Source organism: Streptopelia decaocto, assembly GCF_964273445.1.
Source record: "Streptopelia decaocto genome assembly, chromosome: Z".
Classification (NCBI taxonomy): Eukaryota; Metazoa; Chordata; class Aves; order Columbiformes; family Columbidae; genus Streptopelia; species Streptopelia decaocto.
In genome coordinates this window covers 81,153,671-81,178,607 of record NC_138657.1, presented here as the reverse complement: position 1 = coordinate 81,178,607, position 24,937 = coordinate 81,153,671, and the positions used below count along the sequence as shown (strand labels likewise).

Below are 24,937 nucleotides of genomic sequence, written 5' to 3'. Positions count from 1 at the left end.
AAATTAAAGAATAGTGGGAAAATCACATTCATCTTCTCTGCTCAATCCCCCCCCAAGTTGTGAGAAACAATTAACTGCAAATGGTGTATAACTCAATAAAATTAAAGTAAAAACTCCTTCCCCCCAGTCAGCGTGTTAAGATATTAATAGAGAATACTAAAATATGTTTGCATACTATCATATTTTTAGGACAACTAAAGATTCAACAGATAAATATCAATTTATAAGAAAGAAAACTAAGACTGACTAATTACGACTTAAACAGGGTCACCAGCAGGTTTTATGTCAAAAGTTGTCAAGACTTATTTTTAATATTCCCATCTTTCCAATTTACAGTAAACTTTCAGAACTAAAGTGCCTTCGAGTGCTGATTCTTACAGCGTCACTATGATGAAAAACGCTTCACTGTGGCTTAAAATATCTTAGCAAACTGTTAGACTGTGATAAACACGGGGCTGCGGTCCTTCTTCCTTTACTTGCTTTGTGCTTTTCAGGGGGTTTCTCCAGAGTTTTGGCCACAGGTCCCTGATTTTTCCATTCAGCGATTAGTTCTTCCTGCACATCTGCAGGTAGTTCATAAAATGTCTTTGTGTCAACATGAGGGGGAAATACAATTCCTGCTTGCCGGGAAGTTTTCTCCTCCAACAGCTGTTTATCCAGCGCACTTGTGGGACACTCGGAAGAACAACTGGCCATCACTTCTGGATTTTCCGCAATCATTTCTTGTTGAATATCTTCTGGAAGTTCCCTGAAGACTTGTGGGTCAATATCAGTGGGAGGCAAATGAAATGTGCAGTGAGGAATTCCTGTTTCTTTGAGCTGGCTTTGCTTTTCCTCCGCAAGTTTCCTACTTTTGGTAGTTCCAGTTCTGTTGTAGTTCTGGTTCCAAGAAGCGTTTCCCTCCTCTTGTGAGACATCTTCCACTTCCTGTAGCAAAAAATAGATGTAAAAGCACACGTATGTTCTGTGTAATCTACTAGTTACCAAGCACTGTTTTACTAACATCAAGTTATTCAAACTATTCCTTAACAGATATTTTTTCTTCCTTATCGCTGGTACTGGTTCTACATCTTATTTTCAAACATAGACCTTAAAAAGTACATACACATAGGAATCCTTTTCTTACTTTAAAGTAGCAAATACCTTGAAGTTACATTTTATTGCTTTAAAGATCTGTGGAGTTCTAGAATAACACCATATGATGTTATTCCTGAGTAGCTGAGAAACAGCCAAGTCTATCAATCCACAAAAGTGTGACAAGTGACACCTGCTCAGAAGACTCCAAATAAACCTTGATTTTGACTAGGTGAAAAACCCCTTATGATCCTAATCATTCCAAAGCAGTTAAGGTTTAAACAATATCCTGAAGACAGAAATATCCTAGACCTTTCTCATCAGTATCTTTCAGCTCACCCGGGCACGTTTACTGGAGCCTGCTGGTGGTGACATCTGCTTTAGATAGAAACCGATGGATCCTTTCTTGCCGCGAGGAAGATCTTTGAGGTTGGAGAAGCAGACACTCAGAAGGGTGAGATGGAACGGCACATGTACATCTATCATCTTGTGGAAGAGCTTCAGTAGTATATCGACCAACGGGGACAGAATGTCGCTGCTTTCTACAAGAAAAAGGGTTGAAAAAAAGCAATAGTAGGTACTTCGGTCAGAAAAGAACTATGGGATACAAGCCAAGCTGAAGACATTTGAAGAATGAGCTAATTCTACCAAGAGCCTTTCCAGAGCCGTGCAGGTCTATAACATTACCCAACATTGGCAATAACACGGTTGATCGGAGTTTGCATGACAGGAGCTGACAGTAATTGTTACGTTTCCTCCAGTCCGGTAGCAATTTTGAAGTGAGAAGCCATACAAATTTTCAGTAGCTTCCCGAGGACTGCGAGGAGTAATTCAGGGACTGAAAGCAGGGAACAGCGATTCAGATTTATTACAGATTTACTTCCTCGCTCCAACCTGAATCAAGTGTCAAATGAATTGCAATTGCTGGTTGGAAGGCTGAAGTCTGAGAAGGATGAGCCTTTATGTGACTCATTTTCAGATGCACATCAAAAAGACGTTACGTAATAAAACTGAGAACATAAGTCAAATCCCTCGGAGAGAAAAGCAGATGATTAAGCTGGGCAGCAGCCCCCAGTCTCGCTTTCCCATCCCACCACGTAATTTATTGCCAGGAATCCAGCCAGGCTGGTTTCAAACATGGTAGTAGCGTCCAAGTTATTCCTACAGTGATGTTTTGTATCTTTTTAGTGTATCTCAAGATAAATCCGTTACAAATAATGAAAAAGTTTCCAAATACTAAGTGTAGGAAATTTTACCGTGCCATCAAATAACAGAACTTTACAGAGAGTTGATACTAAAATTCGAAGTTGACCTTTTCCAAATTTCTGGATGAGATGAGGTGGAATGGGACACTGGCGACTTTCCCGATTAAACCATTTATCCGTTGAGGAGAACTGGCGAATGGTCAATCTCACGGTGTGTGGTTGTCTTCCGTCTTTGTGGATTCTACGGAGCATTAACGTGCACAAAAAATAAGTATTAATATGACTACAAGTATTTCTCAGGGGGTCTATGGAACCTGTCACAGCATCTAAGTTAAAGTCAAGCATTATTTTACAATTACAAATTAAATTACTCTCCCAACTTCTGGCTTTACTCCACTGATTATACAGAGAACTTCGGGGCCTACCCAGCTCCCTTAATTACCCGGAAATTAGAAGCTCAATACAATGTGAATACTGAAGGTGAAAATTAAGTGGGTGAGTCTGCAATACCGCTACGTTTCAATATTTAATACATGAAAAGCAAAATATCAAAAGGAGTTCCTGAAGTCACCTGTCTAATAGATTATGAAGCAGCTCTTCAATTTTCTCTTTCACTTCCACTTCTGATGAACATTTTTTAAAGGAATCTTCATCGCTAAAGGACTGAAAAAACCCATCTATTAGTCCTTTCAATTTGATAATTACTAAACTAAAACTAAAAGCAATTTGGTTTGATTTTAAAGCCCTTCAGCCCAATAGTTGTACCTGTGGAGGGCCCCACGGGGTCACGGGCGACTCGTCCTCCCCGCAGCTGAGTTTTTGGATGCGCTGAGCGACAGCAGCGCCCAGTTCCGTCTCCAACGCCGCCGATGGAAACGCTTGCAGATCGCACACGTTTCTAATCCCCAGCGCCTCCAGACGTTTGGCTGTTTTGGAACCAATGCCTACAGAAAACGGGCATTAAAAACACACAGAAATGTGAATATATATATATATATAAAGTGTCTACCCATGTTATACTGACGATTATTTCACTACCACAATAGAGGCTTTGCAGCAACTTTTTTGGTGACGTCCCATTCGAATTTTGGAGTCTGCCCATAGAAAAGCCACGGTGGGAGCCAGCAAAGGGCAGCTGGTGGCTGTAGCCGACACCAGTGCAGAGTAATTAGGAAAAGTGATAGCTCGGAATATTCTACCTGGCTCAAATACACTGGTTTAATAACTATCAGTATGTTTGCAGTCAGCCAATTCCAAAAGATTTGTATTAAAACCTAATATCAACCACGATGTTTGGGCTTCGACAAACTGAGATGTTTGTATTTTTGAAGGTATCTTGTAAAGTGCCGCGACGCATTTAGGGCACCACGGACAATTCCGAAAACCGAAGTCTTTTCATTCCTTCCGCTAAACAAAACCCAGATCGCTTATGACAGCCATAATTTTTGCCGTATTTGTTTTATTGAGTTGTCAATATGCCCTCAGCACCACTTACCAGGCACTTTTTGGATGCGGTCGAGGCTGCGAATTAGATCTGGGCGGCTCTCGGGCAGCAGAACCGTTTGTTGATTCGGTTTGAAGGTCCCGGACACTAATTTAGCCAGTAATTTGTTGGCGGCCACTCCTGCACAGCCCGTGAGGCCCAACCTCGTGTATACGGCTTCCCTCAACTCCTCTGCGATCTGAGAGCCAAGAATGAGTCTTACATGCCTTGTATCGTCCAAATTAATAGCTGCAAAGAAAATTCAAAATCCCCTAATTAGCTCATTCTCTACGTTTCGCTAATTTTTACAGCGTGTTAAAGCAATACAAGAAAGTACGGGCTCAGGGGTCGAGTGGCTTCTGCATCCAAGTTTAACCTCACTCCGACCGCCCAAAAACCCCGCTGGCCAAATCCAGGGGGCATTTTAAATAGAAAATACAATATATTAAGACAAGTCAAAGAAAAGCATTAAGTATCACAGCTTCTTGTACCAATGTAACCAAAGCAGAGATTTATACATCTTTAATTTAAGGTGCTGCCTTGCAGCTCAGCCTTTATTACTCCCATGCAAACGCTAAACGAGGCTAAGGACTATTTTTTGTAGCATCTCATTGGAATGATGGTTTGTATTTGGGATAGAAGTTCTCTCAAAAAAAGAAACCAAGCATGGAGCAGTACAAGTTTCCAACAATTCATCTCTGGATATGGATACTTCACAAATATTTTGTGTTGTTTTTCAACGCAAACAACGTTTAACTCACCTTGGTTGTTGTACACGTGGCCGGACACGCGGACTCTGGAACATGCGCTTTGCTGGAGCTGCTTTAATCTTTTCTCGACCATCTCTGTGATGTCCACAAAATTTTCATCGAGCCCAAGGCGCTCCACCAGCGGACAGAACTCCCCCAGCAGCTCTAGGAGGAAAACATGACCCAGGATAATACATATACAACTCATAATGTATGTTTTCGCGTCTGCGTCGCTCCACAGCTGACTCCTTGCACAAAGAGAATCCGCGTTCTCTTCTGGATAAAATAAGACACTTATTTAGTGAAGGTGAATATTTCTTTATCCCACAACTCCATCTGTCACCCCAAATCTCTTCTTTCTTTCCCCATTTCTTTTTAAAACGAGAATTCTTAGCCTTGGCAGTACTTTCTCCTAAGGAAATCTGTTTCCCAGCTGGGTGGGCTTTTGCTTTTCAGTTATTACACCAGAAAGTGTTTGTCCTTATTGCAAACTTGTTCATTTGGTACCTGTAACCTTGTACGACATCTCCCTGTACGGAGCGAGATCTTCCCCGTTAACCAGCACCAGCTGAGGACACTTCTCTTTAGCATTCTTCACAAACATCAGTTTCTGTACTCCGAGTTTTCTTGCTTCGTAGTTCGAGGTCACCACGAGGTTTTTCTGCTGCACACCTGAAATTAAAGGCGAAATGTTGTTTAAAGTTTAAGTTTCTTGGTGCTTTCATGCTGCAAAGACTTTATTCATGCCCTTAGTTTTTTTCTTTCTGCCTAAATACACATAATCCCCAAATTAACAGCACGGTAACTCGTACCTAGAGGCTTGTCTCTTAATTCAGGATTCCGGATCATTTCTACTTGTGCGTAAAAACAGTCCAGGTCCATGTGCAAGATCACCCTGTGCGCTGCGCTTCTTGCCAACGCCGACTTGCTGGGACCTGCTGCAGGGAAAGCAAAGGAACACATCCAGCCTTTTTAGAGATTAATCCATACTAATATGACAAGAAGAATATAAAATTTACAAGATTTATACTAATTCTAGCTCTGCATTAATTCTAAGATTACTTAAGAGCATAATTAACCTAAAGCAACTCAGCTTCCTACTAAACACTCGTGGGTTTGGAGTTTTCTTTTGCCACTGAACCATTTTAGGACATTGAATATCCTTTCGCAGCGCAATGCTGAAACTTTTTAACCCATTGCTGTAAAATCATCTGGTTTTAACTCCACTAATATAGCTCTAGCAGATATCTGCTTTTCCCAGGGATGCCCAATGTACATGGCAAATCACCAGCCAACAAACAGCAAACCCTGCCATGAAAACAAGCCTGATAATTAAAAACGCATTTTTTTTAAAAAAAAGGGCTTTTATTTCTGTAAAATAAAAATAACCCAGATTAGTTGAGACAGTCCAAATGGAACAGCAGTGTCTTTCTGCGTGCTTTTCTGGGGGCGCTGGTGTTTTTAATGCCTACTGAGGTCTCTTGTTGTAGGAGGAGAAGCCAAGTGGTTGCCAGCAGGACCACGGAAATGGTTCAAACCGGGTTATGGCTGCCGAGGAGCAGCGCTGCCCTCCCCACGGAGCGCGCAGGGACCCGGCTCGGGCTCGGCAGCTCCCCCTGCCCGGGGAAGAACGCGCAGCGAACCCCGCTCGGTCCCCCCGGAGCCGCCGGGGTCACGGCGGGACGCGCCTCCGCTTCCCGGGAGCCGCCGGCGCCATCGCTCCCCGCCCCGCCCGGGGCCCGCGCTCACACGGGGCGGCCCCGGCGGCCGGCTGCGGGCGCAGCCAGTCCTCCTCCTCCTCGTCCTGCTCCGTGGGCGGCGGGAAGGGCTCCATGCCGCCCCGGGGCTGACTCAGCGCCGCTCCCCTCCGCCGCCGGCGGGACCGGCCGCGCTCCCACCGCTCCCTTCGCGCTGCGCCCGCCCCGCCGAGGAGGCGGCCGGACGGTCGCGCCGCGCAGGTCCTAGCGCCGCCGCCACCGGGGCGGGGAGGGCCGGGGACTCCGGCAGCGGCCTGAGGGACCCCGGCCGGCTCCGAGGAGGGCGCGGGGACCCAGCGCCTCGGTTGTGTGCTTGGCGGTGGGACCGCTGAGAAGCGGCGGCTCCGTTACCGGGGAGTCCGAGCGGGGAGTTGGTATCGTTGCTGCGGAGGGAGCCCGGGGGTCCCGGGAGCGAGCGGGACCCCCGCGGGCTGTCAGCCCGGTGGTGGTTGTAGAGGACACGAATAAACTGAACGTGGGGGATCGGGGAAGCGCTTTGTTCACGGGCACTTTGGAGGAGCAAACGGGTGAATTCGGGTTTATGGCACAGCGGGTCTGCCGGTGCCCCTGTGCCGACGGGCTCCACCGTCCGCCGGGCACCGCTCTCCGTGACGCGGGGGTACAAGTGGGACGCGCCGGCCGGTTCCCCCCAGCCCCACCACCTGCCGCCGCGGTTCCGCAGCCGAGCCCTCCGGCGCCCGAAGCCGCCGCGGGGGCAGCCCCTGCCCGCGCCCCCGCCCGCCCCGCCTCCGGCGCTCCCTCGGCTCGGCCGCTCTAGGCCGCGCCGCGCCCCGCTGGCAGCGCCGCTCACACCGATTCCGGGCCCGGCCGCGGAAGCGGCCGCCAGGCGAAGGCTCCGCCGGCTGCGCGCGCAGCCCGCGCTCCCGGCGCCGAGCAGCGCGCAGCGGCCGCCATCGCCAGGGGGTCCCGGCCCCGGCCGCGGCCCCGAACAATAACGCCCTTGTTGCGAGCGCCGGGGGCCGGCCGAGCCCCTTCCCCGCTCGTCCCCCCGCGCCGCCGCCTCGGGCCCCGCGGCCCGGTGCATGGAGAAGCAGGGCAGGATGGACTGCCCCGCGCTGCCCCCGGGCTGGAAGAAGGAAGAGGTGATCCGCAAGTCGGGCCTCAGCGCCGGCAAGAGCGATGTCTACTACTTCAGGTGCGTGCCGCCCGGGCCGTGACAGCCCCGCTCCCCCGGCGGGACGGGGGCCGTGCTGCCCCCCGGCCCCAGCACCTGCTCCCCAGGGTCCCGCTCGCCTCCTGCCGCCCGCCCGGCAGGGCCCGCTCCCTCCCGGCTGTCAGCGGGCCGGTCCCCTCCTGCCGCCCGCCCGGCAGGGAGGCGCCGCTGCCCTCCCTCCCTCCCCTCCCGCCGCCGCTCGGCTGCCAGGCGGCTCAGGGGCTCCGCTTCCCCCCTCCCGCCACGGCCCGGCTGTCAGGGGGGAGGCCGGTCCCTGCCCCGGCTGTCAGGCCGGTCCCTGCCCCGGCTGTCAGGCCGGTCCCTGCCCCGGCTGTCAGGGGGGAGGCCGGTCCCTGCCCCGGCTGTCAGGGGGGTGAGGCCGGTCCCTGCCCCGGCTGTCAGGGGGGTGAGGCCGGTCCCTGCCCCGGCTGTCAGGCCGGTCCCTGCCCCGGCTGTCAGGGGGGGGAGGCCGGTCCCTGCCCCGGCTGTCAGGCTGGTCCCTGCCCCGGCTGTCAGGGGGGAGAGGCCGGTCCCTGCCCCGGCTGTCTGAGAGGCCGGTCCCTGCCCCGGCTGTCAGGCCGGTCCCTGCCCCGCTGTCAAGAGGGTGAGGCCGGTCCCTGCCCCGGCTGTCAGGGGTGAGGCCGGTCCCTGCCCCGCTGCCAGGCCAGTCCCTGCCCGCAGCCGCTGTGGGGGAGCAGCCTCACTCTTTTCCTTTGGGACAGTGGTGCTGCAGGCTGCCCCATGACACCCCTCCCAAGCCTGGCTTTTCCAGGATCAGCCTAAAGACAACACCCCGCTGCATTCGAACTAAGTCAGTGTACCCCGAATGTCCTCCCAAAATCGTTAGGTCAGGACACAACACACCACACTGAATTAATTAGGGAGCTTACCATTGGTAATAACGGTTGAAATTTTAGCAAAGCTAAAAGCACGTGAAAACTGGAGAGGTCTCGACTGCTGCTAAACGTTCTCGTTATGACTGCACAGGTTATAGTCAAACCAAGAGAAGCAACAGCAACCTGATTTTGCTTCGCCCTCCCGCTTGCTTTCAGAAACCGAAATCTAGTTCTTTTCTGGAGACAGAAACCACCTGCATTCTGCAGTCTTGCTTCTGTAAGTCCAGCCTGCTGCCAGGTCTAACCTCTTCCCCACAGCTCCTCTATTTATAGCTCTGTGCGCATCTGGTGAGCCACACCTGAAACCTCTCGCTAACCCCGCTGTTGCTGAGCAGGCCTCGCAGGCTCCTCTCCTTGCAATGAATGGACTCGGTCTTTCCGCCGGAGAAGTCACGCTCGCTCCCTCTCAGATACCAGCTCATGGAAAACTCGGTATCTGGCAGCGCCAAATCTGGCGTCATTTGACCCATCACGTGTTGCTGCTCAAGGAAATTCAAATTCGCTAAAAGATGCGGAGGAGGCACGGTGATTTTTTCATGAGCTTTCTGAATGAATCCCATTGAAAAACAACTTTTAGACGAGTTTTGCCTTCCCGCCTTCTCCTGCCTTGCCGTGCGCTGATTGTGCGGCACATGCCGGGGCGGCACCTGGCATCGCCGTCTTTCCTTTTGCATCTGCCTCCTCTTTCTGTGGCGAAACCATCGCCCTCCAGCCTGAATCCTGGGGGTTGGGCCCCGGTTTGCTGCACAGTGCTAAGCCGAACTTTCTGCGTAGCGTTGTTCTTTCCAGAATGAATCGCCAGGCTTTTCTCAAGCCAGACTGTGTTGGGATATATTCCATGTGCAAGGCCCAAGTAACTTCAGCTATTTGCTCTGGGTTTCGCCACGTGTTTGTCCCATCAGAATATAAGGGGGGGGGTCAGTGTTTTATGTATCAGGTTCTTCATTAAACTCTGAAAACACGTGAAAAATGCAGTGAGTTCTAGTATTTCCAGGTTTTAGTTTTCGCTTTGCAAAGAATGATGTGTAACCTCATTAAGTTCATTAAGGCACCCTAGTTAGCTGACTAAAAACCTGAGGTTCATGTTTTTATGGTTTCTTAAGGCTAGGAAAAAACCCAAAAGGGATTGGACAGAGCTTCATTTACTGTGATGGTCTAAATAATAATAGTAATTAAGAACAGCTCTTGCAAGATGAATACATGTTGCAATCTACCTTATTTGCATTTTGAAACTCGCTTGTTTTGGGGCTGCTTTGCGGTATTTTAGCAAGTCAGGCTTTAGGAAGGTGTGAACTGGTTGCTCGGGTAAAATGAAACACTTGCAGTAGTTTCTGTAGAATGGGGTTTTTTTGCCTCTCTTCACATCTTTAAGTCTTCTGACCTCTGTGATTATCAGAAAGTTTTGAAAAGAGGGGCGCGGTGGAAATAATTCACTAATACTATATAGATCAACCCCCAACACAGTTGTGTTCGCTAACACGGCTACTTCTGCACAACCGGAGTGAAACTGTTTTTATGGCCGCAGGCGGGATTGGTGTAGGGATTCTTTTTTCTTGTCATTCTGAGGCAGATTTCAGCATCGCTGCCTTTAAACCGGATGAAAATCTGGTTTGATCTCCTAAGTAGAGCAGGCCAAATAGATTCCAAAGAGTTACGTCACTCTGCTTGCAAAAAATTAATAAAGGCTACGATGTTAAAATATGTCATTGGGTACAAAGTGGGGTTTGCTTTGTGCGCTTTTAATATCCCGAAGAGCAGAGTCAGGACTTGGCGAGAGCGCTTAAAGAGTCACAGCACACTGGTTTTGGCAACTGCGGGACAATGACAAAAATGCGCAGCGCGTTTGCACTCCGTGCATCTTCCCAATGGAACTTTGGCTTCCAGCTGCTTCTTTGGAATCGGGCAGAAGGAACAGATTTGCGCGTGTGTTGCTTTGAGGCCGCGGAGGTGGCTGCGTCTGAGAGACGTAGCAAATTCCAGGAATAGACATGATTTTTTAAACAAGGTAAGAATTCTCCTAATGACCGTCTTGTCCATGCTGCAACGTGGACACTCAGCTCCCACAAAGTGAGCTGGGAGGTGCATTTGGTTGCTCCTCCTCTTCTCAGTGCTACCCAGTCCCTTAGAATAGAGTGACACTCTGAGATCACCTTTTCACTTTGTCTACAGGAAGGATATGACATTTAAGGCTAAACAGCAGATTTTTCATTTAAATCAAGCTTGTATGAACCACATTCCCCCTTTGTTGTTGGAATCAAAGTTAGCCGAGAACTGCATTTCTCAGGTGGCTCTCCTCGTAGTAACCTCTTTGCGTAAGGCCTAATACTGTAGTAAATTGGCATGGTGATGCCTTTTCAATGTTCTTTCTTCAGTGGATTCAGGTAGGGGGTGCTGCTGGCAAAAAGACAGACTCAATCACGCTTCCAAAGTCCTGCAACAGTCTGAGTGGAGGGGGAACTTTGAACCTGGTACCTCAGCTCCTCTTTATCGGTAAAATCCCTTCAGTGTATAAACCCCCCCTGCTGAAAAATGTTTCTTAAACCCCGGTGTGAAATGGCTTCTTTTACAACAGCACCAAGTTCATATTCTGGTTTGATGCATTTGCTCTTTGTGGGAAAAGCAAGAAAGAGCTACGCTGCCTTTTTTTGCTGGTCGAGATTAAAAAAGCCAAGTAGTTGACACTCGAATAGGTGGTTCGGTTGAACTACAAAAGCTTTTCCAGTCTAGATGTACCCACGGGGCAAACAGACGTGTCTTTGAAGTTCGCTTTGCGGTTTGACAGCAGGAGAGATGCCAGAGAATTTCCAGTGACATTAAGATTAGTTGAAGTCTGGGGGGTTTTTTAAAATCACCTTTACATTTGTCTTTCAAAGCGAGTCATGACTTCCTGAGTGATGCTCAGTTGTGCTTATGTTATCCATAACCTTATTTTTCTGTTGTTTCCAAAGGTAATTAGAGCACAGAACAAGCCCTTTGAGAATTAGCTTCACCTTCTGTGCAAGAAACAATTGCCAATAGCTGCGTGTTCATCCCTGTCACATCTTCTTCTGCAGTGCCCTTCGTTAAGGAGGATTTCCTTTTGCCATCGTGCTCTCTCTGACCATCTTTAGGTTTTAGTTTGAACGTTTTGGCTGCCTTTTATTTACCTGTTGGAAGGTAAAAAGCCAAACAGGTGTTATTTTGTATTTCCGTGGCTCAATTCCTTGCGTTGATGTCTGAAAACGCACAGCAGCGATCTCTCCTAATGAAGTTTGCGGCAGCAAGGGTTGAACCATGCTGGTAGGCTCAATTTAACACATCTATTTATCCCTGTACTGAATGATGATGATGATTATGATGAAGTCAGAGTGGTAACTCTGACTTCACCGATGACCGAGGGAGCTCCTCAGGTTGTTTAGGAAACACAGGAATATAATCACATAATAAACCCATTCCAAATATTTCCCTAAGTGGAAGATGAAATAACCTAGAAATGAGCCGCTTCCAGTCGATTGCCGTCAGTTGCAGGTGGTATAAACTATATAGACTATTGTGTAAAGATGTATTTTTGTTGCTGTTGGGATGAAGAGCTGAACTCCTTTGAAGGCCTGAATGTGTGTTGTGTTAGGCCACTCATGCGCTGACTTCCTCGGTAAATCTTGGAGCGTCTTAAAGTGTGTATTTGAGGATTTGCAACCAAATCATTGAGGAAGAGTATCTTCCAAAAGTTGCAGATACAAAATCTGGGCTGTTTCTTCGCCATCAGCTCCCTGGGAGGCTTTAGGCAGCGCCCATCCAATAGTAGGTCCCCCTGAAGATCAAACCATTAATTGTATTGTGGGATTTCTGTGGTTTTATTTCCTATTAAGACGCCTTTCACCCAAATTGCCTTTTCTAAAGTAATTAGCAGCTTTCTTCCTCTTCATCCTAGGTCAGATAACCGGCCGGGTTGGCCACCTCGCGATGGGACTCATTTGTTGAGCCCGACCCTCCTAAATGAAGGGAATAAATGATAAATGTCACCACCAAGGTGGTTATTTCAATAAACCACTGGGCTGTAAACCTGCTGTGCGTTTCGATCTGGGGACGGGGGCAGATAGACCTGGCTCAAGTACGGTAAAATGCAAACGAACTTCCTCGTATGTTAACGAACTTGCTCTGCTGCTTGACAGGAAACATGAGAAAAGTGGCTTGCTTTTGAATCAAGTTCCTTGCCAGCTCATTATAGAACATAATCACCTTCAGCCCGCTCAGAACTGACATTTGTGTCATAGGTGAATTTGCACAAGCTGGAGATGAAGGGTCGTGTTCTTCTTTTAATCTCCTCCAAAGTGAGTTGAGCCTTGTTCATATCACCAGAATAATAGTTTGTAGATGGTGTTGCACGTCACCTCTTTTGAGATCTACTGGTTATTGTTAATTGGTCCTATCGAAAAATGTACGGTGTTTAATTTGACAGGATTAAGTGCTGATACATGTGTTAGCTATGGAAGAACTAAGTCCCGCAAGTGCACTAAATATAATAATAAACCTGGTTTTAACACCTTTAGGAGAAAAAGAATGAACTTGTGCTTTCTTAGTTTCAACCCAGATGTGTAAGTAGGAGGCTTTTCTGTAGCCGTACTGGTTTAAATCTGTTCTGTAACATCATTCTGTGCGCTAATTATTTAATAGGTGTTCAAATAAGGCCTTTGCTTTGACTTGGACATCGTGGAGCTTTCCGTGCAGGTCAGAGAAGCTTCGCCACTTGAGCAGCTCAGAGATGGAACAGAATCCGGGACCGATTCAGAAATCGAGGCGTTACTTTGGTTTGACAGGGTTGGAAGTGGAAACAACTACAGGACCGGGAGCGAAAAAATGAATATATATGAAAACAAATATAAATAGGGTAAAAATAACGTTTTGTGTGTCATTGGAGCTGGGGAATGAATCCTCCAGGTGTGGTAAAATCATTAAGGTGTGAGGTGCAGACAGGTTATGATAGAACAAGTGCTTCTTGGTTGTCATGAGCTACTGATGGACTTATAGGGATGATGTTCTTGCAGCCCATTAAATTAATTAATATCTGATTTTGTGCTGTGCATCGAAATGACGTTTAATATCAGACCTACCAATGATCCGTATGGAATATTGGACCGTCTGCTTTGCTTTGCATTACGGAAAAAGCAATCAAACAAGCCCTCAAGAATATTAAATATGGAAAGAATGGAATTTCTGAACGGTGGCCGCATTTCTTGACAAGGTTTAATCCTGATTTTTTTCTTATAGGTGCCTGAATAATAACGAAATACAGCAGCTCAGGTTATTTCCGCAAACAACTTGCTCCGTCTCTGACCTTCAGCGCGGAATTTTTCCTCCCGTTTCCAAGCCAAGGGGTTAATCTCCACTATCTGAAATAAAACCGGGCTTGTGTTTAGTTTGGCTCAAAGCGCAGCTTCCATTCTGCCTTTCTGAGAAGCAGCAAAGAGTTTTGTGGCGGGATGTTTGTCTGTATCTCTGTGGGGTGGGTTTTTGCCCTCCCACGCCCATCCTTGAGGAGGTTTAGTTGCAGATTGCGATCTGTTTTAAGTCTCTTTCTCCCACCTTTTACCTCTCGGTAATTACGGCTTTCCATATTTCTGGATCCGTTGAAATGCCTTTGAAAATTGTTTGGCTTCGTTAGCTGCTTTTCCCAGAATTCAATATGTGTTCTTCTGTTCTCGCCTCAAGGTGCTTTTGAGTTAAAACCTTTAGAAAAGTGGAGACAACGAAAACCTTGGGTAGTTTGCTGCAGAAAGGAAGTGGCGTGAAAACCACTCTGAAACCCTTTGGCTTTCAGTCGCTGGGAGGGTTTTGACGCTTGTTTTAATAGATAGAAATCTGCACGAGATGAAGGGTCTGTTGACTTCCCATGAGGGGTATTTCACCATTTTCTGTTGTCACAAACTGGGCTTGCAGGCCGAGGTTTACGTAGCGATTCTTGAGACTTCATTTTCTGCTGAGCTTGTAAGTCTGAGGGCAACACCATTGGCCCTTTGAGTGAACCGAGCTCTTGGCAATCAAGCCCTAATTAGCAATGACTTGCATAGAGACTTGTTTGTAAGTCTACAGTGAGGTCAGTGAAAATACGCGTGCATTAAATGTATATGTAGTGCAGATAGAGTGTGCACCGTGTGTGCTTGGGATGGGGGGATCGAAAGCTCCACCATTGGTAGGTGGAAATTGGGTATTTCCTGACGTTGCTCAAAAGCATCACCTGGCACTTGGGCGTCATAATAATTCCCTCATTGGAACTGATGTAAATCCCTTCCCTGCAGCTGATTTCCTCTGTACCGGCCACAGTGGCAGCTCCGGGCCTGTTTCCCGTTCTGCATCGTCTCGCTTGCCGCTTGCTTGCTTGGCGCCCCGTTCCTCGCATCCCCAGCCAGAGCCGACAAGGGTTGCTGTTGAGTCTGGCTCAACCTGAGCTTAAACCTCGCCCAGGGTCTTGCCGTTGCTGCAGAGAGGATCCCGCACTTGTGTAATATTTCCAGTTCTTCTAAAAGAACAGTTTAGCTAAGCCAGCGTCCCTAGGCGTAGCGTATCCCACAGCCTGAAATACTCTAGCAAATAAATCCCACGCAAAGGATGGGAGCGGATACGCAGAGATCGGGCGCTACTCGCCACGTGGAATAGAGATAATGGAAACTTTGTAGGTGTTTAACAAGGTATAAAACCTGTTATAAGACGTCAAGGTTGTATCCTCTTGTACGACGAAACATACTAAAGTGTTTTCTTCTTTTTAGTCCAAGTGGTAAGAAGTTCAGAAGCAAGCCTCAGTTGGCAAGATACCTGGGAAACACTGTTGATCTCAGCAGTTTTGACTTCAGAACGGGAAAGATGATGCCCAGTAAATTGCAGAAGAACAAACAGAAACTAAGGAATGATTCTCTCAATCAAAATAAGGTTTGTTAGTAACTACTGTGTTTAAGGATACCCTAAGAATTCCCTTTCCTGTAGCTCATGTAGCCGTTTCTTTTCTGCGTCAAGCAGCCCGCTGCTAGGATGTACATGTATGTTTAATTTTGAGTAGTGCTAGAGACGCAAATTGATGAATAGAAGGAACACTCTGCTACTACCAAGAGGTTACGTGTGAATGGAAGGTTGGAGTCATTCAGGACTAAGAACCTCAGGGCTGAGCGATGTTCTAAACTGGAAAAGCTCACATTGGTGACACCGAGAGATTCCCCCGTGCGAGGCTTCACATTTCTATGGTCATCTCCCTGTTCTGAGACGAGATAGTTCATGTTTTTCGTGTGCCGGGACGCTTGTTTTCTGAGGCAAACCCATTTCTCTGCCTAAACTTGGGTGTAGCTCTGGAGCTTAACAAGGCCGGGCGCTTTTCTGCTTAAGATTGAGTTGTTCTCAATTGATCTGATGATTGTTGTCTGTTTCTTTTTGAAGAACGGTGTATCCTTTTGAAGAAGACGTGGCTAGTAGATGAAGAAGCCTACAGGTAGCACGTAGGACCATGACAAATACATTTATCTTACTCTCAGATAATACATACCTGGACAAACTTTAGGAACCTCACACAACAGGTTGAAAGGGTTTCTGGAACAACCCGCAATGTTTTCTTCCGGATTTCTAATCTCCAATAGTTATTAAAACACCCAACAAGTTATCGCTGGGTCTGTCTGGTGGGTTTGTCGGCTGCTGTTTGTAACGCGGGAACCGTGCGTTTCATGCCGATCCCTTTTTATTCGAATTATTGAATGTTTTCTTCCCACAGCCTTTCAAATAATGTCATATTTGGGAGCAGTCCAAGGAGAGGTTTTGGTTGGGCTTTTTGCATGAGCAGAAATGACAATGCATGGTATATAAAAGCTAAATGAGCCTGTGCTCACTGTAGTCCTATCAGCTTAGATCACTAGAACGTGGTTCACAGTAGCTCTGTTAAATACAAGATTAGAATGAAAAAAACCCGCTTTTTTTTAGGTAATTAACACTTATTATTTCTAAATGACTCAAGCTGTGACTCCTGAGCTTTCAAGAACTTTTGGCCTTATTCCTGTGATATTAAAAAGGAGGTTTTACCTTATTCCTGAGGTTGATTTCCACAGACACTGATTGTGATTTTCTCCTTGCACAGGCAGGTTTGTGTATAAACTCGCTCCTATTTTATGGCTTGTTTGGCTTTGTACAAGCCACTTACCGCTAATATTCCTAAATTCTTGGGCTCCCCTTCTGTTTCAAGGAGGAATAGCAAACTATGGTAATTCTGGAGGCTTCGTGCTGGGACGTGTCTGGGCAATGAGGTTTGGATGGAAATTGCCATCATTCTCATTTTGGAGATTCTCATCAGGAGCAGACTAGAACTCAAGGCCAAGCCTAACGTACTAATGCCGGCTTAAAAGGGAACCGAGGAGAATATTTGCTAACGAACACTCTTAATTTTGTGATCGTGTCCAGCGGTGTAAATGACATGGAAATATTCTTCTAGCGACATATTTCCAGCCTTAGCGTTGTGCATCCTTATCATTATTGGCAATAAATACATATATTTGATAGGTTTATTTATGGCAGAGCCACAGGGGGAGTTTATTTCAACCTATACTGATCTTGCCATTGTTTCCTGTGTAATTGTGTTCACATTCCGCTCGCAAATCAAGTTGCTTTACTGATTGGAAGTGCAGTGAAATAAGGAATACAGCTGGATGTGAACCCCGTAGATACAGCATTCTGCTTAAAAACCACGCTTATCTATTATTTCTGTTGAAAATATAATAGCAAATACTCATTAAAGGTGCTGTCTGGTGATAAGTGACTCTTTAGGTTAAAGGATTTGAAAGGCCTGGGGCACATTGGTGCTTCTGGAAATACAGGCGGTGGATTGAAGTTCCTTTGGAAACTGTTGTTGGAGCATCAAATGAGTGAAAATGAGCTCGGGACGTGGATATTTCTGCTATCTGAAGGGATTGGATTTTGCACTATGAGTCCAGCCCCCAGTCTGCCTGTGGTTCGGAGGTTTGTCCACATATTTGGAGCTTAATCGCCATCTGAAAGGAAATAATCCGTGTCTGACCATATAGATTATATTATTAACAGATATTGTTTTATATAGAAAGCTCAGAGAAGCTTTTTGTTCTTCAGGAAAGTTTGGTTGTAGGGATCTTTATGACTTATTTCTAGTCTTCTTTATTCTTCTACTGGAAGCTCTTTGTCACAGATAAATCCTATAGGCAGCTTATGATTTGTTGCCAAATCTGAATATAATTTGCCTGAAGAAACCTCCCTTTTTACTATCTGAAGTTCAATGGATTTAGTTTTAATTTCTCTTTAGGGCACATTACAGGCCAAAAGGAGCTTGTAACTCTTTTTCACGGCCTTAAAACGAAGCCCTTTGCTCTAGAAATGTTGGCTAAACCGGATTTATTACAGATGCCTCTGTAATATTCTTCATTTGGGCCATTTGAATTGCTGGTTTAGCACAGAATGCCTGGGGGCATGGACTTCAAAGCTTCAAATGCTCCTTTGAACTGGGTGTCACAAGACGAGGGAAGGCGGATGGAGTTTGAATGAAGTGACGCGGCGTGAGGAAAGTTCATGGGCGAAACCATTCGTCTTGCGACTTCGGTGCTGATCCAATGGGCATTTCTCTGCTTGCTGAACACTATGAAGTGTAGGGCATGTTGTAGAATTGTATTTCTTCATCATTCTTGGAGCTTTTGGGAGAATTCCAGATACTCGCTCTAATATCTCCAGGGGCCAAAGGGTTTGATGTGGGGCGAGATATTCTTGGTAACGTTCTATCTGATGCTTGGGAATCATCGGTTCCCAAAGCTGCTAAAATCCAGCTTTGCCAAAACATTTGATACAGTTCTCATTCCAGACTAAATTACTGACTTAAGGATTATTTGATGTAGGAATGGCTTAGCAAATCTGTGACCAAAGCTCTATAGGAAGCTGCTGTTCTTTAAGACGTGGAGCTCTAGAAACTGTTGCCTACAAACATATTTTCATGATGCTTTGGAGTTTGGTTTTGACACCTGATGGTGAAGCTGTATCTTTTCCCAAAGCAGAGGGCACGTCTATAGAAGAGAGCGAATCCAACATTAATTTGTGTCATTTTTCTGTAGCCTTTTTATTAATCCCCTTTTTTCCTTTGATTAACAGGGGAAACCAGACTTAAACACAACTTTACCCATCAGACAAACCGCCTCCATTTTCAAACAACCCGTCACCAAAGTGACCAATCACCCCAGCAACAAAGTGCGATCGGATCCGCAGCGAGTGACGGAGCAGCCGCGACAGGTAAGAACTGGCCATTTCCATTGTCACCACTCATCCGCGCTTCAGTTCCACATGAGAATTCCCATCTTGGAGGTTCCTTCTAGAAATCACAATTCACGTGGAAACCATTTTTCTTAATGCAAAATTTCCTTCATCATATTCCTGAAATCCAGATACAAGCTGTACTGTCACCATTAGACATCAAATAAAGTTGTGCAGCTTCTTAGTAGAAGTTTCGCTAAAATATATGGTGATCAAGAAGTAATCTCTCTCTTTTATATAGAAGAACTTTGTGGGAAATCAATAAAAACTGTGTTTTAATCTCTCTTTTTCACTATAATACCATGACAAATACAAAGCATAGTAACATCAACTCATTTCACACAAGCTCTCCTGTAGCTGCTTTTCTCGATACCATCGACAGATGCTGAATGATCACCTAGATAATGTGGTGTATATTCCATTCAGGGATCGCTTTGAAGTCTGACTGGTATTTTTTAATTGTAGCGTTATTACCATCAAATTGAAACACCTTATTCTGTCCTAGGACTGCAGGGATGGGTAGAAAACACAGAGCCGTATTTTGCACACTTACGCATCACTAACGTTTCACCCCATTTCCTTTGAAGCCGTGTCTAATATTGTGCTTTCCAACACCTCAAATGCTGTTCTTGTAAGACGTAACATCAGGAATTTAGACTCTGCATCCTCTACATTCAGGTGAGGGAGAAGAAATATCGAGCCGTTGGGATCATCTTGTTGCGACGTCTTGTAGCAACACTCGGTGGCCTCAGCTATTGGTCCCATGAAGTTCAGCGGGGGCCGTGTAAGCCCATCGCGTTCACATCTAAAAGATGCATCATTGCACATTGAATTCACCTCCTTTGGGTTTTCCTTCTCAACTGCTGCACTTTGTGCATCAGGAACTTCCAGGAGTTCATCCCTTGTCTTCTGAGAATGACCATCCGGTAAAAAATGGGCAGAATTGGCTGTTTTATTCTGCTTTACTCGCTAGCTGGAGCGTCAATATTAATAGATACCATCTTTGCTTGGTTTTCATGACATGAGATACAATGTCTGGACAAACGCAGCCTTGCAAATGTATTTGGATTCTCTCCCCTCCAGATAAAGCCTGTGTTTTCCTTCCATAACTAATCCTTAGGTGTATCGCAATCTTCTCATCTCATCCTCAGCTGTGCAAGCGTTCCTGTAAATATATCCACGGTGGATATCCAAGTGAATGCTGAAACACTGACTCTCTTTATTGCCTATTTGTGTATAAACTCCTTCAGTGCCTCTCCTCCCTGTTTCTTCAATCCTTAGCCTGAATCCCTTAAGGAATTGTTGCTTCTGTAGTTCTAGATCTCCATCTCCACTTTATCCGCTTCTATCGTGCCTCCCTTTCCAAAAGACGGTCGAACCAGAATTCCCTGCAAATTCTCCTTAATTAGAGAGCAAAATAAACGAGTCCTGGAGTTCTTTGGCAGGCAGGAGGGTTTTCCGTGGCCTCGGAGCGAGCAGACGCGCCGGTTGCTGTTGGCAGGGAGGATGTTTGGCAGCAGCTCTTCTTCAAACAGCAAAGCCTGTGGTAGTTCTTGGAAAGAGAAAATCATACCAGCTCACCTTTCATCTTCCTATAGGTAAATCTGACGATTAGCGCGACAAATCTTTGTCTTCTTCCTCTAAGTGACTTTTCTTCAAATACTGGTCAATCCACATAATTTCTCAAATTCTTCGTATCTAATCAAATGATAAGAATATTTATAAGTTCCTAAATAGCTCATCTAATTGCAGTTTTCTTCAAGGTGCTTTAACGTCTATTTTTCAAGCATCAACATGCTCAGAATATTCTGCCTTTCCATAAGCTTACACAAGAGAGGTTTTCTTACTATTTCTATATGTTTGGGTTTATTAACTTCACAGACTCCACTGTTAAACCAGTGTAAGGAAAGAAATCCTGACAGATTCTTATTAGGCCCTGCAGGGAAAGGGAAAAACCAAACGCCTTGTTTTAACATCCTCTTCATGGTTAGTTTTGCTGCTTCCGAGTGCGTTTCGATAAGGTACGATACATCCTTCATGAATTTCAGAGTAATGCTTTGGCTTTTTAAAAGGCAGATTCCTACTTAGCAAAAAGGCCACTAGATGTAGCAGTAGCTGAGATTTGGATATTCCTCAGCAGTCGATGCGAATCAGGGGCAGTCCTGGAACTATTTGAAGTGATTCTATAGGCAGTAAATGTTTCGTGCAATCACTGACATTGGAGTCGTGTGCCTGTCAGGGTCTGTACCTCGCTGGATCAAATGGAACGGTGCTGCAAAGCAAACGTTTCTTATGGATGAGCCTCCGAAAGGTCCAGATCTGTATCCTCCATCCTCCTGCAGCTGTTGGAGCTTCTTGCTTTGTTCACGCTTAAACCTGATGGATTTACTTACGACATCGTCTACGCAGAGGCCAAAAATACTCTTTAAAATGGATTCAAACCTGTCTTTTCTACCTCCTGCTGCATATATTTGCAGTGGATTGCACTGGAGTGGATTATTGAATAGCATTATATATGACAAACTACATCTCTGAACTCACCAAGACCAGAAACATTGTTGGTTCTTCTGGGTCCAGTCAAGTACATCTGTTGGCATCTACGGTCTCTTTGATAATCTGTACATAGGAAATAGCAGATTAAATTAGCCATTCTCCATTGATTTATGTATAAATCAGTCACCCTTCAGGAATGTTTGAACGCTAAGAACATCCGTGCTTTCCTTTTAAAAATCAAAGGATTGGAATGGATTCCTCTCTACAAAGCTTACCCATAGGCTTCCACTGCTCGAGCAATTGCAAATAGACTTTTATTTATCAAAGGAAAAGGAGCAGCTCATAATATGTTTGCATTTGGTGGTTCTTGCAACAGAGAAGCTCATCTATCATTTCCTAGTTTGCTGAATGAGAAATAATCTTTAATTCTCCAACACCGGTAAGTGCAAAATGGAAAACTCCGCTAACGTAGGCCAAACCTGGTTGGAATGTTACATCTTATTCTTTTTCAGAACAATCCAATTATTTCTGACTGCTTTTTCCACAGGAAATTCATCGCTATGTTCCTGCTTCCCTCCCTATTAAGATGACTTGTTCATTATGGCTTCAGACAGTGTCGGTGACTGTTGTGTAACCTGCTGGGCACTGTCTGGTTTTCATTGTTTTATCTCTAGGAGCTGATTGAGGGTTTTTTCCAATGATTCCTCATGTTGTTTTCTGTTTCTCAGCTTTTCTGGGAGAAGAGGCTCCAAGGGCTCAGCGCGTCGGACGTCAGCGAACAGATCATCAAATCCATGGAGCTGCCCAAAGGGCTCCAAGGTATCACATCCATCTTTGTGCTTCGAGAGGACACAGTTTGACGCTCTTACGTTCCCAGTTTACAATCAGATCAAGTAAAGTTCAGCCTCTAAATGTTCTTGCTGACAAAATACCTCCATCTCCAAAACTGGGTTTATTTTTAATTCATTTAGCGTAGGTGTCATAAACCAGACATCAGAACTGCGCTTGTAGTGCTGGAACTTGATCTAAAATATGTTCGAGTCCTTGTTCAGAATTAACAACATTCTGTTGTTGCTTGGGAGGTTTGCTCAGGAATTTGTTGGTAAAACCTCCAGTGTTTATTTTCCAGAATTCATTTAATACCTAATTCCAGAATTAATTGAATACCTAATTCCAGAATTAATTTAATACTTAATTCCAGAACTAATTTGATACCTTATAGCAAAGATGGTGCTGGCGTGGATTAATCCCACGGAGCCGCAAAGAAACTATTTCAATATGCAACCGATAAATTGATGATGTGACCACCTTTATTAAAAAATCATTGATATTGTAATTGCAAACAACTTAGATTTTATAAACGCGATGCCATTTGAACGTTCATTTCCATCGAACAAGAACGGTTCTGTCGCAAAGCCATTATTAAGTGTTTCAATGACACAACCACGTCTCCAGTGGCAATTTTATCGTGACGAGAGCTCTGCTGCTGGATGCGGGGGGTGAAATCCGTCCTGAAATGCTGGGTTCTCTTGATTTTAGGGGTCGGGCCGGGGAACAACGACGACACGCTGTTGTCGGCCGTGGCCAGCGCTCTGCACACCAGCTCGGCGCCCATCACGGGGCAGCTCTCGGCAGCCGTGGAGAAGAACCCGGCCGTGTGGCTCAACACGTCGCAGCCGCTCTGCAAAGCTTTCATCGTCACGGACGACGACATCAGGTAGCGCCTGGAAAACCCGCCGAGCAAAAACCCGCCTCCCCTCTTTAATAACAATATCAAATCCTCACAAAGCCGTGAGTCGCAATCCCTATTTCCCTTCCCCGAACATGAAGTCATAGTCCGTATTGGCTTTTTTCCTTCTCGTTTCTGGTTTGGTCGGGTTAATTTGTTGATCTCAGGTGTAATTTTGATGAAGGAAATAAGACTTTTCCCCTGTAATGTGTAACTTTATGGCAGGAGATGGGACGCGATACACAGAGCACACCCACATCTACTCATTTATTACTCATTGAAACATCTGCAGAGCTCGTGTTGTGCTATAAAATGACCCAATTCCCAGCCCTTTGCTTCAGGGTTTTGCTTTATTTTCATAAATATCAGCTTTTAGGAGGTAAACTCTTCCTCACTGTCACTCTTTTGACAAAGAGCGCGTGGATGTTTCACTAGATATGTGAAACTTAGGGCTTTTCCAGGTGATATTAATACATTTCAAAGCCTCAGTGACCAGTGTTCAAGTGACGTTGACATTCCATTCTTGATCCAGCCTTTGTTAGACAAGTGTCCTCAATGGGATCCGCTTTATCGGAATGACATTTATCCAGAGTCGTTGCTGATGTGAATAGGATGTTCCCACCTCCAAGAGTTGACGTTTCTGCCCGTTTTGCCCTTAGGAAACAAGAAGAGCGGGTGCAACAAGTGCGCAAGAAGCTGGAGGAGGCGCTGATGGCCGATATTCTGTCCCGAGCGGCTGACACCACAAAGGACACGGAGGTGGAGATGGATAACGGAGACGAGGCGTAAAAAGAAATCAGGTAACGCATCACACGCGCTCCGGCTTCATTCTGGGCCTTCATATTCAAAGGATGAAGCAGAGAAACCCACCGCCTTCCGGTCTTTCAAATTGGATTGAGTAAAATCACCCAAGTTCCTGATGTTTCTCATCCTTCTCATCCTCCTCATCCATGCAACATAAAGGCAAATTGGGTCTTTTTGAGCTTTTTGCCGCTGTTGTTCACTGGCCACAGACAGACCACAAATCTTGATGTTTATCAGGCTCCTGGCATCTCTTAATTACTTTAACTCCCACCTAATTGCTGTTAAACTCTTGATCCCTGAGTCATTCCCCTATCAAAGTCTATTTATGGAGGACGTGAAAGAAACAGCGTTGGTTTCGCTGCGAAATTTCAAGCTGATTTTAGAATCCAGTTGTCACTTTGGATTTTTAATGGAGCATAAAAGAATTAATTCATAATGGAGTCATAACCGTATTTATTTCTGCAGAAATCAATGGGATCAGTAGATCTCAAGTTTCCTCCGCGCCTGAGCTGCTTATTAGCTTAAAATTGGAATTAACGCAACTTTACTTCTCCAAAAGGGCTTATTTCTTTCTTTATTTCTTATTATTTGTCTCTTTTCAGGTACTTTTAACTGACTTGTCCCAGGAGGAACTTCCAGAAGACAGAGGCACTTTCTCCTTTGGTCTTTCGTTCGAAGAAGAAAAGGACCCATGCACATTTATAGCTTTCTAATAGCATTAAAACCAAGGCCTTTTGTAGACTCCTATTTTTGATGTATATATCTTATTTGAAAAGCAACTTTATTTTGTGTCCTATGACTTCAAGTCCTTTTTTAAGTCTCAAACGTTACCCTTAATCTAAAGCTGAGCTTTTGATGCCAGGTTGCAAACCTACTGGAATTCTCTTGCCTGTCCTAAAGTCGGGTTTTCCTGTGGTTTTTAGAAAGGCCGGATCAGGAGAACAGAACCATTTCCCAATTAAGGATTCTTGTGACTCTGTATATAAACAGATTTTTATACCTATGGGTGAAAGCACCTGCACATTCTCCCGTCATCACTGTAAAGAGAAATAAATGATTATATTCCAAGCAGCTGCAAACTTGTGTTGTGGGTAGTCATATGTCCCCGTTCGTATCCCAGTGTTCCCTTGGCTGGATACTGGTTAAACTGGGACTGGAAAAGATGGAGCCCGGAACTAAGAAGACGGGAAAGAAGCCGCCTTCCCAACAAATGACAGTTATTTGCCGAATTTCCTGCAAATGGCTTTTTGGGGCCATGAGGACGCCGCGCGGCCGAGGGACTTTTGGGGACACAAGGGAAG

At 45.7% G+C, this 24,937-nt stretch overlaps 2 protein-coding genes across 3 annotated transcripts; one reads left to right on the top strand and one right to left on the bottom strand.

Moving 5' to 3' along the window:
• Window positions 1–402: 402 nt before the first annotated feature.
• On the bottom strand, window positions 403–6,910 carry POLI (DNA polymerase iota; the record flags this gene model as incomplete). 2 transcript variants are annotated; one of them, XM_082074618.1, is made up of 10 exons in its annotated part: window positions 6,261–6,910; window positions 5,324–5,449; window positions 5,019–5,183; window positions 4,524–4,676; window positions 3,775–4,011; window positions 3,045–3,223; window positions 2,851–2,942; window positions 2,387–2,520; window positions 1,414–1,616; window positions 403–927 (listed from the first exon to the last, which is right to left on the bottom strand). In XM_082074618.1, exons 1-10 carry the CDS (start codon window positions 6,343–6,345, stop codon window positions 403–405), a joined length of 1,899 nt encoding a protein of 632 aa, XP_081930744.1. In that variant the 5' UTR covers window positions 6,346–6,910. The 2 variants fall into 2 exon arrangements, with proteins under 2 accessions (XP_081930744.1, XP_081930745.1); XM_082074619.1 differs by having other exon boundaries at window positions 5,324–5,446.
• A 234-nt stretch (window positions 6,911–7,144) lies between these two features.
• MBD2 (methyl-CpG binding domain protein 2) lies at window positions 7,145–24,715 on the top strand. The gene is made up of 7 exons (XM_082074620.1): window positions 7,145–7,424; window positions 15,082–15,241; window positions 18,452–18,589; window positions 21,832–21,922; window positions 22,643–22,820; window positions 23,492–23,632; window positions 24,239–24,715. Exons 1-6 carry the CDS (start codon window positions 7,312–7,314, stop codon window positions 23,619–23,621), a joined length of 810 nt encoding a protein of 269 aa, XP_081930746.1. The 5' UTR covers window positions 7,145–7,311; the 3' UTR covers window positions 23,622–23,632; window positions 24,239–24,715.
• The last annotated feature ends 222 nt before the right edge of the window (window positions 24,716–24,937 follow it).